Source organism: Limulus polyphemus, unplaced genomic scaffold (assembly GCF_000517525.1).
Source record: "Limulus polyphemus unplaced genomic scaffold, Limulus_polyphemus-2.1.2 Scaffold67, whole genome shotgun sequence".
Taxonomy (NCBI): domain Eukaryota; kingdom Metazoa; phylum Arthropoda; class Merostomata; order Xiphosura; family Limulidae; genus Limulus; species Limulus polyphemus.
Window position 1 is genome coordinate 663,806 of NW_013665677.1, and position 15,249 is coordinate 679,054.

General features: G+C 32.0%; 1 protein-coding gene across 1 annotated transcript in view; it reads left to right on the top strand.

Annotated features, from left to right (window-relative positions):
* Positions 1-15,249, top strand: part of LOC106465369 — a 19,497-nt gene that overhangs the window by 1,392 nt on the left and 2,856 nt on the right. The window contains exons 2-3 of the mRNA XM_013925594.2: positions 2,336-2,541; positions 14,949-15,084. Coding sequence (XP_013781048.1) covers positions 2,336-2,541; positions 14,949-15,084 — 342 coding nt within the window. The remainder of the gene's footprint in view (positions 1-2,335; positions 2,542-14,948; positions 15,085-15,249) is intronic.

Sequence of the window (15,249 nt, forward strand, 5' to 3'; positions counted from 1 at the left end):
GTATTATAGTGACCCTGTAAGTTTGGGCCATAGGCCCACGGGTTTACTATTGAAATATATAAGTTACTGCTTTAACTGGATTGTTTGTTTGTTTTGTAATTAAGCATTAATTGGGGGAGCATTTTATTTATTTGTATGAAAAACTAAAATGATGACATACATATTTGTTAATTGTTTAAGATCAGTGTTTTGTTGGTGTCTGACATCGTTCATTTTTGTAAAGCACTTTCTTTAGAATCATTTGACCTTAATGAAGGGCGGTTCTTAGAGGAAACTCAAACTGAGTGTTTGGGAGCATACAATTTGTGGTTTCGGATGTTGTTTCTTCTTTTCCTCCTGCTATGCTTAGTACGATGTCATACCGTAACGTCTAAAACAATGTTTAATTTTGGGGAACGTACAAAAATTACTAAATGGTATGATATATTATCTAACAACTAAATGTTTAAAACAACTATTTTCGGCAAACAACAAAGCAGGATTTAACCATTCCTCTTAAAGACCTCAAGCGCCAAGATGACGGCAGTTTAGATATAGTTGAACAGATATTTCTCCTAGCCAACCTGCTTTAGAATTTCCTAAACATAATTTAATTATCAGATAGCTGCTTTAAGCTTCAAACGATTTTGAATACGTGGATGCTTAACTTTAAGGTTCTAATAGTAATACTCATCTCAATAGCATAATGGGTTTTAAGCATTGTAATTACATGTAACGTAACACAAATATGTAACGTAGTTTACTTATGCATTCCCTAACAACTCAAGCACATGCTAAATAGCATTCTTAACTGTTTCCAATATAATGAAATACATGTAATAAGTTCCAACAGAATTAAATACAAATAACGGAAAACACAGCCCTTTCCAAACGAATCAGACACACCTTATGTAGAATACATAACCATTCTCAACCTACAAAAACGTAATGCAAACCATTATTTGACAAAATGTTGTGTTTGTCCGCATTTTCAAGTTGCGAAAATGAAAAGTCTGTCCCCAAAGTATGTTACAAGACACTCTTTCTACAGGAGGTTTCGTATGCCATGTCCTCATTGTTTACGGATACCTTGACTATTATACTAAAATGTGTAAAATGCTTCATCGTTATCGCAAAGCAACATAAGGATTATTTACACTAGCCGTCCCTAATTTTCAATTGATTAGAGGGAAGTCAACAAAAAACACTTGTAATTTTTGGGTTAATCTTATCTAATAGTTGGATTTGACCGTCATTTTATAACGCACCCACAGCCTCAAAGTATGGAATGTGATTTTACGACAAAGGGACATGGACCATAGGCCCCCTATACATGTAGGTTGTTGTAGTTATAACACAAATTTATATTTTATATGTATATTTTTATTTAAAAAACAGTATAATATGGAGTTGAATAAAATCTTTATATAAATCTTGGTGAAGTGAGGTTATAGGTCGATGAGAAAATTATTATTTTCTATTCATAGAACGGATAAAAATTAATTATTTTATTAAACTTAATTCAGTTTTATACAACTATTTTTTTCTAATATTTAACTATTGTTACTACTTCGACTACGTTGTCTCTTGCGTTCTTCATTCATTGTTTATCTTATTATCTTTCTGCATCCGCATCCCTTACTTAATCTCAACTATATCTTTATTTCATTGTTTATGAGCATTTCTTGTTTTTTCTAATTATCTTTATCCAGTTCTAAACCCTCCTCTCTCTTATTTCGTTTCTTTTCATTTCTTGTTTCTGCACCTTCAACCCTTGCATGAATCTTTTATATTATGTCTTGTGTATTTCGTGAATCAGTTTTCTTTGCCTACATCATCCACGTTATCCTCTTCAAATATTTAGTCGTATTCCTCATCTTCTTTTCAATGTTTGATAGTTTCGGTTGACATGACTGAAACGTTCTTTTACTTAAGAACATACAAATCTCCTTCCGTCATCTCATATTTCTTCTGCTTAGAAGAAATCATTGATGTTGTTTCTCTTTCTTTAATTTACTCCTTCAGCTTTTCATCTTTCTTGCTGTGTAAATATTATTATTTTTTCATACCTTTCTCTCCAACTCTTTCTGTTTACTTCAATTCTAGATTGACCTTATCTATTAGTTACATGTGATTCTACATATCATTGTTTCATTTCCTTGAAAGTACTTCTAATATCCCTACAGTTATTTTAGTTTTATTTAAATAACTAAATCTATTTCAAAGTTGTTAGATTATTTTGCTTCTGTTAATTTATTCATCATTCTAGCTTTCTGTTAATATTCAACGCTTTGCGAATATCTATAATTATATTAAAAGTAAGTCATGAGTAAAGTAATGTCTTCTATGTACTCAGCTGTGTCAGCAATTCACATCGTCTCATTGCATTTTCCGGACAAAGTGAAGTCTGGACAAGAGCTTCAGCTGAGGTGTGACTACAATTTAGACGGTGAGAATCTTTACTCTGTCAAGTGGTACCGAGATGACATGGAGTTCTTCCGCTACGTGCCCATGGACAACCCTGTGAAACAGATATTCTCTTTAGATGGTATTGAGGTTGATGTGAGTTATTTTTCCCTGTTTTCCGCTTCTTAAACACATCTTTTGTAAGTGTTTTGATTAGTTTCAAAATTTCCTGAAGTGTGTTGGCGCCCATTTTTCTTTGCAAGAAAACATATTTGCATAATTTTTATAGAAAATTCCTTAAAATGCTTAAACTTTTACAAGAATTGTATAACATAAAGTTTATCTTACAAACATATCTTTACGTGGCATAGTTCACTTGCTTCTAGGAACTTAAAGTTAAATTATACGTTTGGTAGAAATGTGGTTGTAAGGAAACTCTTTACATACAGAAAAACGAGAACATTTTAAAGTTCAGTTATATTTTCGAAAAATGTAGCAGTCATATTTTAACGTATTCTTCTAACATATCATCTGCCTGATAAGAGATTTACTGCTTTATAAAAATGAAGCCTCAAAATAACATTGATACATTTTTATAATAACCTCTGTATACCTTTTTCTAGATTTCATGTAACTAGTTATTTCATTTACTTCTCTAATGATAATGATTATCATAATTTCTTTTTACGGATTATTAGCTTTTAGTAATGAAAACAGTACAATTTTGAAGTTAGTATCTTTATTGATCTATCTTGAGATGTGAAAGATGGAAATAATATATCTTTTGGACAGCTTCCACTGAAAAGAAGACTGTATATCATGAGCTTGATGCATGAAAGTCAAAGTCAATATTATATAACATTCAAAGCCCATAGTTAAGTTATAGTTGTCTCATCAGCTCCATTTTTCTTCCTGCTGAAATATAGATAGATTTACTGTGACCATTACCAAATTATTTGGTTCCTTGGTGGTATCAAAACTTTCCACTGTTTTAGAAGTTGTGTCTATATATATTAAATAGATGAGAAACGTTGTTCACTTTTAAAAGCAATGTCAATCTCCTTAGACAGGGTGACAGCTCTTGTCCTGATGTCTTTGAAAAGAAACTGACCACTGTTAAATGTGATTTAAAAATAAATTATATATGACTTAAATTAGAACAAGCGATTATAAAGGCAATTTTTATAAGCCGCCGTTGATATCAATATTCAAATATTATTGGACTAAGAGAAATATATTCATATAAATGCAGGTATCTTTAGACTTTATAAAAGTATATTTTAATTGGCTGGTAGATTAGAATCATGACACAAATAATATGTTTCTCAGCATATTAGTCTATATATATACTTCACAGCGCCGAAACTTCAACAATATTTCTTCAAAGTGATTAATCGCATTTTGATATTAATGGTGAACTTGTTACACTTCAAGTAGTATATAGAATAGTCCTTACCGATACTTTACCCCATACCAGCTGAGAGGAAATGGTTCATTATTATGGCTGAACAGTTTTCTATCAGACAAAAAGATTTTCATTACCAGCTACATATTGGTTACAATCTCTTGAGAATATCAGAATCACCAAACGGAATTAGAAGTTATTTTCATGAGTCTTATTTAAAAATTCTTACCTAGTTCAAACCAATGTAGGGTTTTTCAGTCGTGGCATACTAGAGAAAATAAACAATTATATTTTCATTGGTAGATTATTGTTTAATTCACACTTCGTATTGTCCAAATTGTAACCACATCCTATTATAACAAGTCATTCTCAATGAAGTTAACAATTTCGCAATTATTTGTATAATTTTATGTAGTAATAACTTAATTTTTGTAATAATTTTCGAAATGTAAGCTGTTCTTTCTTTCTATATAGTACAATTTTTAATCCCTCGGTGGGTCAGCGGTAAGCTTACGATCTTACAATGCTACAATACTCGAGTCGATTCCCATGGGTGGACACAGTGCAGCTAGCCCATTGTAAAGCTTTGCACTAAGAAAACAACAAAGTAATATTTTCGAAGTACGCGATGTTGTTTTTTGATGTACTTATCATTTTAAGCAGTTTTTATTTTAGAATTTGCTTCAAAAGGCGATATAACGGTTTTTATTTTGAAGTGTTCTTTTTTAAATACAAATTGTTGTTTTCTTGAAATAGCGGTTATCTTAAATAATCTTTTTTTCCCAATATAATGACCATTAAAATGCAATATAACAATTTTTCTTTTATAGTAGTTTTCTTAAAGTAACTTTCTTTATCTATCAAGGTAAAAAACGAAGATTACTCTACAAAAATTAGTTCCTGTTCATGTAATGAACATTCCAAAAATGCAAAACATCATTTTGTTTTATTTGTGTTTTCAGTTATGTGTTTTATGTGAATTATAAATTTCAGGGGATCATGAAAAAAAAGCTTTTGATTCAGTGATACGCTGGTTCACAATCTATATTGTGAACTAGATTGTAACCTTCAGTGACAAAAATAAAAATAACGAAATAACCTTCGATCAGAATAAATAACATTTAACGATACTCTTTAATATTATTTAAACATATAAATGCAACAACTTTTTTTACATACAAAAACCATGCAGCATGACGGCATAAACACATATATCACGTCAAGTTCATGCAAGGCAGGGATTTAGCACTCTACTGGTTGTGTTATCCGTTACATAAGTTCTAAGGTAAATTGGAAAGAAAATCTATATTTAAAATGTTTATATCTTAAGCCTATTTGTCCTAGAGAGCTAAAAATCTACCAGAAACACACCAAAAGTTAAAAGTTTATTCAGGAAAGTTTGGGCATTTTACATGGTGTTTCAAAACTGTCACAGAAGGTGTTGAGTGTGTTTTCCGTCATTCTAAATTACCATATCAAGCCTATAACTAAATGAAGCTACTGCAAACATCATGTGTTTTTGACAGTGTTCATTGATTCTGGCACTACTCTGCATGCTCATACGCCTTTTATCCAAATTGTCAATCTCATATTGTTGAAAGAGGGAAAAAGAAGAAGTATGTAATATGTTTTTAAACAAAATGTATCATGTCTAAACTTTCCTGAATAAACCTTATGGTTCTCAATGTGCCTTTGGGGAAATTATGTTTCCCTAAATATGGTATTTCCTATATAAAGGCCCTGTACGCTACTTTTCGGGTATGTAGATGTGGGGAAGGGGAGGAAATGTTGGTTGGTCATATTTGATTGACTGTCGTTAAGCCCCAAGATGTACAATGGAATATCTGTGCTCTGACCACCGTGGGTATCAAAACCAGAATTGTAGCTTTATAAGCCTCAAAATTACCAATAAATCACTGGAGCAGAGAAGTTGATTATCTTGTCAGGTATCGCTCTCTAATGGATAAGTTAAACAACTTTAGAAAATATGATGTTAAACTAAAACTATTTTATGATTAATTATGAAATGACTTGAATAAACCCTTTCAAGACGAAAATAAATTTTGACCTAAAATTTTAGCTTCTCGAAAGTAATTGGTGTTTTTAATATTATTTTGAAGTTTCCAAAATTATTTTATTCTCGACCACTGAAGAAATAATTGAGAGGGTTTGCTTATGGAATGTATTTGTGTTATTCACTTTCTCTGTTTGTCCTTAAACATCAGTCTATATATATCTGTATGTGCCCGATGTCTTATTTGCTTTCTAAGTTTTTCCTTCCGAATGAAATTCTATAGTCTTCCACTCGTATTACCAATATGTAGAAAGAGTATAATCTATATCGTGATGTGGACTTAGATCCGACGGGAAGAAAATATTAAGTGCAAAGGGCGGTTCTCCAACTGCCATATGACAATTCCCATTATTTGTTTATACGAACACTGAAATCGTTCATCCTGAAATTCAAGTTGTTTCACTAACAAAAATCCTCACCCAGTCATGTATCAAACAGTTCATTATGGGTCTACACTTTCTAATTAATCAACGCGCAGCTTGCACAGCATGAATTGTACATTGTACAAGCATACCAACCTAGAACGTAAAGATACCGTTTTTTCAAACGTTGGAAAGTTGCAAAATGAAAGATTAATGTATTATCTTTGGTGCGTATACTGACTACAACATTCTCAGGTTGTAGTTCAAAGAACTCTTCAATTATCTTCAGTGCGTATACAGGCTACAAAAAAGCCTAGGTTGCAGTTTTAAAAAGTTGTCAATGTTTTTCTTACTATGCTCAAATAATGATAGAAACATTGCTGAAAGAAAATGGTTTATCATAATGGCTAAACAATTTTCATACAGACGAAAAGATTTTCAGTACCAGCTACATGTGGGTTACAGCCTCCTGAGAATATCAGAATCATTAAACTGAATTACAAATTGTTTCCAGGAGTCTTATTTAATACTATTACCTAGTTCAAACCAGTGTAACATACTAGAGTAGTGACATATTATTGAATACGGAACAATTATATTTTCATTGATAAATTATTGTTTAATTCACACTTCGTATTGTTTAGATTGTAACCGCATCCTATTATAACAATTCATTCTCAATTAAATTAACAATTTCGCAGTCATCTGTATAATTTTAAGCAGGAATAACTTTACTTTTTGTAATAATGTGTTTTCGAAATGTAAACTGTTCTTTCTTTAACTATATTAAATATTTTAGTCCCCCGGTGGGTCAGCGAAACGGTTACGAACTTACAATGCTAAGATCCTGCATGGGGTCAGTTTCTACGTGGTGGACGGATTGCAGCTATTCCATTGTATAGCTTTGTATTAAAAAAACCAACAAAGTGATATTTTCGAAATATGCAATGTTATTTTTCATGTACTTATTACTTTAAAATTTGAATTTTTATTTTGAAGTATTTAAAAAATACATACCCGTTATCTTAACTTTTTTTTTTTTTTTTTTTTTTTTTTACAATACGATGACCGTCAAAATGCAATATATAAAGATTTTTTCTTTTGGAGTAGTTTTTTTTTTTTTTCAAACTGTGATTTTTGTTTATCTGAGGATTTATCAAAATAGAAATATGAAGGTTAACTATAAAAATCCGTTCCAATTCATGTAATAAACATCCAAAAATACAAAACATCATTTTGTTTTATTTGGAATTCAGTTATGTGTTTTTAAATATTTTGGTAGAGCCAATGGAATTAGCGGCTTCTCAGGAAAATTACTAAGACAAAAGAAGTGTATTAAATCCATAAATTTGAAACCTACAGATACCGTCCATTTGATTAGGGCTAGAATAAACATCAGTTGCATCGCTACGTTACAAGTTTACATAGTAATTGTTATATTAACCAATAACGCATCGGTGTTTAATTAGTGGTCATGTTAAACAATAATGTAAAGTGCTCTTTTTTCCGTTTTTAATACGTACAGTAGTGGTCATATTAATCAATAATGTAAAACTGTCTTACAGTATCAACAACATCGATGTGTGCTTCAATATTTTAACAAAACACTAATGAGGAGGTAGTTCTGAGTACAATGTATTGATTTTTTTTCAGAGCTAGGATGTAGAATACATCTGGTCTGTTAAGTATTACTTCTTTAGATTCTGCCACAGCATTGAATAAATATTCAGTTCCTTCTATTAAGCGCAATTTGCAAACTATTATTTTTTAACGGCAACGATTTGTTTTTAATACCATGTACTATGGCAGAATGGGTGTTGATAACGTTTATTCCATTATTGCTAAATAAATTTTTACGGCTCAAATACTTAGGGAAAACAAGCAAAAAAATTTATGGTGAGGGGCAATTTCAGATATGATCATTACAGATGTAATTTCATCTCATCTAATTCCGAATAACTAGGCTTAAACAAAACGGGTTAAAATTATATTCAGAATCATCTTTTTTTAAATCCCATAATTATATTATGTCGAATACTATGGCAACCTGGTGAATTTTACGAAATTTCTGAACACCAGTAGCATAGTTCTGATAAAATAAAACATTATCCAAAAAATTTGGAGATTAAAGGTTTTGCTGTTGAATGACATAATTACATACACAAATAATTGAAGATTTACCGACTATTTCCATCTCAATATTCTGTTTACGCCATTAGTTTATAGTCTCTGATTGGTTAATCTCATTTTAGTTATGATGAACTTCAGTTAAAGTAAAATAAATAGTAATAATCGTAGGTAGTTTTTAGATTAAAATAGTTTGTAAAATAGCATTATAATCTACAGATTTCAAAAAGTGCTTAAAACCACTTCAACTGTGGTGTGTAAACTAAGGCTTAAGTTTTGGATGTACTGAGACGTTTAAAAACATAGTACACCTTATCTGTTTTTTTTTATATAACTGATATAATAATTAAAATAAAATCCGCTATTAGTTCATTGTGAAAAGTACAATAAAAGTATGTGTAGGTAAATCTAGTAATTATATTTGTAAATACTGTTCTATGATTAGTAGTGCCTCTCATCTCCTGTAGGTGACAACACCGTCTATTGGTAACGAAAGTAATGTCTGGTTTTCGTTTCAAATTTCAAAACAAGTTATATAAAACATATAATGATTTCTTCAGTTGGGTAACAAACCTTGTGTCCTGATCAGTTGATAGACGCAATTTCAAGTGGTACCAAGTCTTATAAATCCTGCTTAATTCGTTTAATTTATTCTTGGCACGCCATGATTAGCCATTGTTATTATAGTTTACTGGCTGTATTTTTGGTACTTTTTATTGAAGATTTGAATATTAACTTCTTGAAACATCTCTCACGCTGTATGACTGCAATACGATAATTCACGCTATCAAGGTTTATGACATCATAGTCTTTTAGCCATATGTTTTATTGTAGTTTGTGATGTAATCAATGTTATACTCATTAATTGACCAAATGAAACTTGTGTGACAGTTTCTAGAAAATAGTTTTATAAAACTTAATTTTCTTTCTTAATCATGTCAAGTGATTATAGATAAACATTAATTGTTAAGTGAGGAATCCCATTCTCCCCGATTTATTAAATTATAAGTACTCTTTAAAAAAGAGCAAAGTTTTAAAGATGATTTAATCGTCTAAAACATATTGATGTCATTTCAAGATATTACAGTAAGTTAATTACTTAAATTGAAAACTGTGACTTTTACACCATTGTTTAACAATCTCATTCGACAGATAATTAACATGAAGTTCAAGTCTGGATTTTCAAATGATTGTAGCCCCAAAATAATTTGATGCATGGTATTTTTGAATAGTGGATAACGACAGGATATAACGTGCCGATCCATTAAAAGCACTCTTTGGTTTCGATCATTCCGACAATTTGCACTTATGACAGACGCGATGCTGTTAACGACGTAAAAACCGTAATGCTATAAAAGTTATCTGACTCGTTACTTTGAAAATGACCATAATGACAGCCACAAGGCATTCTTGATTAATCAGTAGCATCACCAAGAAACGTCAAATGCTCAAGCACAGCTGAACACTCAAAATATTATATATATGAGTTCATTAACTTAACGAAATTTTCATGACTAGTCTCATTCAGAACGGTAAAAGCCTAGAAACCAAGGAACTGTCTTCTAAATGTTAATAAAAATGACAGTAATATAAAAGCAGAAAAGGAAAATTTTCGTAATATTTTTAGAGCTAAGTCTAAATATCAAATAGTAAGTAAAGATCTTTAAAATGATTCCATCTTCCAACTGACAATTGTACATAGTTGGATGTAAAAAAAATCTCAACAGCGTTTTAGGACCTAGCAATTGTAGTTTTCCTCGGAAAACAACACGGTTTTCCTTATGTTCTTGAGTGACGTCATGGCTGGTAAACTTCAATGATTCGTTAAAATCAAGCTAAATAATCAAGTAAGCAGCTTTCCTAACTTGCAATCACGCGTTTTATAACTGTGATGTCAATCTGTGGCATTATTTCATGGTATAGGCTTAACATATGATAACGGTCCTATAAAACATGCGTATAATTTCATCGTATATTAATGAATATAACGACATAAAGTGTTGATTCGTGAGTAATAATCATTTATCATAATAAAAGGAAATCTAAACTAGCGATATCTGTAAACCTTTACACATCAGATTGAGAAAGGCAGATATTTAGTCGAATGTAATATTGAAAACACTCTTATTTAACGTAAATTACAGAAGTGCACAACTTAAAACACTCCTTAGACTAAATATTTGACTTAAGTTATTCGAAAACATTTAACAGATTATGATGCCCAAACGTCTCATTTTACGTTAAGTACAATATGGTGTAGTACTGAAAAAGTATCGTTTAATGTTAACTATGAGAATGGTAGTGCTGCACAAATCACATTTATTAACTTAGAGGATTGTGGCCCATCAAAAATAACTCTTAACGTTAACTATACAGACTGTTTCAATAAAGAAAAAAAAGGTAAATTCGCCAACAGATTACATTGAAGCTGGCAAATGAGAAAATTCAGCTTTTTTGAGGCCACATTAAAATGAAGCGTGTATTTCGACAAGTGAAACTATGTTTGAAAGGAGAGAAAGAATTAAAAAATATTTATCATGCCTGAAGTACCTTCCATTTCAACGCAGTTGTTTAATAATTTCAGAACGAAGAAAACTTTTTAAAAGCTGTGTTTATTTCTCTTACAAATAGTAAGAATGGCAGGTGATAATAAGTCATAGGATACGACTTTGTATCTGTTTTAATGTGGTCTTTTGTTTGTTTTTTAGAAAACCATTTTGCGGTTCAATATATATATTGAATACTCAATATATATGTATACATTGAACTATAAAAGAGCTCTTGACATTTATCAAACAGAAGGAGTACTTAGGAGAAACGGTAATTCTATATTCAATAGTATTAAATGTTGATAGGTTTGATTAATTAAATGTGTATCACAAACAGATTGCGAAACATGATGCGGTACTTTATAAAGCATGTAGGTTTTCGGAGGTTAGGATAAGTACTTGAAACTGCAGTCAAGAAAACTCCAGCTACTTCTCTTTGGTCTTACGCTAGTGGCTCATTTATTTCCAATATTTCGCCTGGCGGTTGCACAGGGAATAAAATCTTCATTAGTATGAAATATAGAACTATATAAACCTTTACTGGGTAATTACATTGGCTATTCTACAATGTTTTTAAATGCGTTCTTGTTGCCCTATTTGACATCCTTTTCGTCACATTGACATGAACTATTACCCAGAACCTGCTTTTAATTATTTTAGTTACAAATGTGGCCTAATAGCTAGACTGCCGGACTACAAATTGGAAGGCCCAAGGTTAAAGCCCACCATTTCCTACTGAAAACGCTCCACATTTTCCGCTGTGGACACATTATAAAATGACAGTCACTCTCAGGCTAGAAAATTAAAATTAGGAATGGCTGTACCAGAACCTTAAGGTCACTAATTTAACCGCTTTAGTCCATATTTCACAAAACATGTCGTTCAGGCTGGATATACCAAATATCAAATTAACAAATGTTTTTGTTAGCCCTACTAGAGTTATCTGTGACTCATGACATGCAAAGGCATGGCTGGAAAAAAGATAATCCTAAAAATGTTAGACCATAAGATCATAGGAAGTCTGCTATTGTGAGAAAATATAAGAAATAAAAGGTTGGCCCTAAAATACGATAACAATTGGAGTTATTACAAATAAAAATCAGAAAGGGACACATTCAGTTATTTTTCTCTTTTCACATCCTAAAACAAATACTTTTGTATATGCACTAAAACCTTTAAGAATTTTATAATGATTTGATCAGAAGAAGTCTCTGATTAATTTAGTTTTGCTTCTATTGTCTAAACAGCTCTTTTAACTGTTAAAAAGTAAACTTCAAAGCTCTTCGTGTAAAGAAGGAGCCCAAACAGTTAAGATAACTTTGAACAACCGGTTTTTTGTTTGCATCAACCTTTAATAGACGTTTTCAATTTAACGTCATTTGTCAGCCGTACACCGTATTTTATAGCTTACATCATTCTCCACTTACATTATTTAGCACATCCGTAACCGCATTCTATTTTACTTTATGCCTCCGGGATCATACTTAATGTCACTTTATTTCTCAGTAACAGTTTTATAGTTTACTTCATTGTAGTTAAACTTTCGTTTCTATCGAGTCTTTCTTCAAATCCTTAAGAATGCATTTTAGCAGCTTTGCCATACTGTCTCGCCTGAAACGTAAAAAAAAAACTAGCTTTACCTCACATTAAAAACTTACAATAAATTCGATTATCATAGCTCATAATAGTTTTAAACTTACTTCTATATACATTTGATAAACATTCTCCGTATTTTATTCCAGTTTACATTGCCTGCAAACTTCCACAATTATTTTCTGTTTGAAAGAAAAAATATATGAAATCATTTCTGATCATCAATAAAGTTCCTGTAATATTGGAATTTCATGCATAATTCAATAGCTTAGTCTAATCAATCACTTACTCTTGCTTGGATCAATTATTATGTTAGACCTCTAACAGCTATCGTAAACTTGCAACACGCATTTTCTAAAAAGACAATTTACCTATCAATATATTTCTCCCTTGATGCCAATGGATTCTATTTATGTGTTCGATTTCATACAAGTATGGAATAGTTTGTAATTTAGTTCATCAATAATATAATAGTTCATTGATGAAACGCAGTTAAGCACCAATGTAAGTAGTCACTTCATTGAATTTTAAAAAATATTACATAAAATACCGCGCTCTTTTATGGAGTTTAAAGGCCCTCAAATGATTCCCAGAGGCCCCAATGTACCAATTAAATTAATTCGTTATCCTCAATCAGTTCTATAGCTTTTCCAAAAGGGTACTTACCCGAAGAACAATAATGTTAGGATACCCGCTGGTGGTACCTGCACGTATGGTTTCACTAACTTGTGAGTAGATGTTACAACACAGGTTCAAATACAGTGCTTTTGAGATTCAGAGGGAGCCAGGAACACAATTCCCAAACACGGACAAAGAAACACACAACATTAATTAATATAGGAAAATGAAATCATTACTACAGAAAACTCAGTAGAAAATTTGTTACTTTTCGGTATTCTTAAAAATAAGCATATCTGATCTTTCACTCAAATCTAATTGAAAAAAATACCATTCCACACACTTAGTCACTTGAGTTTCACTGCTATATAAGTTTCACTTTCCCCCAAGTCTTCTCATTATTATGCAAATTCAACATAAATTGGTCAAACCAAAATGCCCACTTGAAAGGTCCTGGTTTGATCCATTAGTAATATAAGACCCCATATTTACTGAAGCTAGAATAAGGACATAAAAGATCTCATAAAATGAATTTTCTTCCACTTGAAAATTGAAGATTAAATAAAAAAATTATAATATTATTATAATTAAAGACATTGAGTCTAACAACTTTTTAGGGCATTTATTATAAAAACAAATGCCTACTTTCTTGTCAAACACAAATTTCTCTGGGCTCAGCATGGCCAGGTAGTTAGGGCGCTCGACTCGCAATCTGCGAGTCGCGGGTTCGAATCCCCGTCCCACCAAACATGCTCGCCCTTTTAGCCGCGGGGATGTTATAATTTGACGCTCAGTCCCACTATTCGTGGATAAAAGAGTAGCCCAAGAGTTGGCGGTAGGTGGTGATTACTAGCTGCCTTCCCTCTAGTCTTACACTGCTAAATTAGGGACGGCAAACGCAGATAGCCCTCGTGTAGCTTTGCACGAAATTCATAACAAACAAACAAACAATTTTCTTTGTGATCCACGCACTAGTCAAAAGATAATTACACCCGACAGACATATATCAGAACTCGGAAATTCAAAATATTTTCTGAAAGTCACCAGCGTATGGCACGCCTGTTAACATTATTTTGCTTGTTTGTGTAATAATGTCGTTGTCCTCAAGATATATGTCACTCGCCTTTGTCGTGTTCCATGTTGCTTTCTAAGTGGTTCATGTCTTTGTATTTCATGTCACTTGTCCTAGTGGCTCATTAGTTTTTGTTTTATAGTGATTCATATTACTTGTCTGCGTGTTCATACCACTTTTCCTCGAGGGACATGTCGCTTGTTTTTGTGGTAGTTCATGTTACTCGTATATGTGGTTCATACCTTCGTGTATCAAATCCCTTGCCCTCATGGTGCACGTTGTTTGACTTTCTAGTGGTTCATTTTACTTTTCTACATGGCTCTTATCTTTGTGATTAATATCAATTCTTTTCGTAGCGCATGTTGCTTGACTTTGTCACAGCTCATCGTACTTGTTAACGTGGATCATACTTTCTTGGTTCATATCGCCTGTCCTCGTGGCACATGTTGCTTGCATTTGTGGTGTTTCGTATCACTTGTCTTCGTGGTACATACTGTTTGACTTTGTCACAGTTCATTGTAGTGGTATACGTAGTTCATATTACTTGTCCTCATGATGCAGTTTACTGGTTCTTGTCTTCGTGGTAGATGTTCATTTTGTAGTGGCTTATCTCACTTGTTTATGTGGTTCATGTCAGTTCTGTATGTGGCATATCTTCAGACCCTATAGAACAATTTATCTAGAGTATCAAGTATTATAGCAATCAAATATAATATTTAAGAATTTATTGGGGAAAAAATAACTGTTATTCATACGTTTGCAGATAGAAAGATCCAACAAGGACATCGTGGTTCTCACCAAAGTGACTCCAACTACTGAAGGGATATTTCGTTGTGAAGTATCTGCTGACGCTCCTTCCTTTCAAACAGTTTCTGCTGAGAAAGTGATGACAATTCAGGGTGGGTACCAATGATAATTTCAAACACAGGTTTCACAATACGGCTCAACTAAATTAAGTAATTTAACACAGTTATCACTTTCATACACATTTAAAGCACCAAAATATATGTCATTGATCAACACGATCCTGACTTAAAAGTAAGCCCCCCAGTGGCACAGCGGTA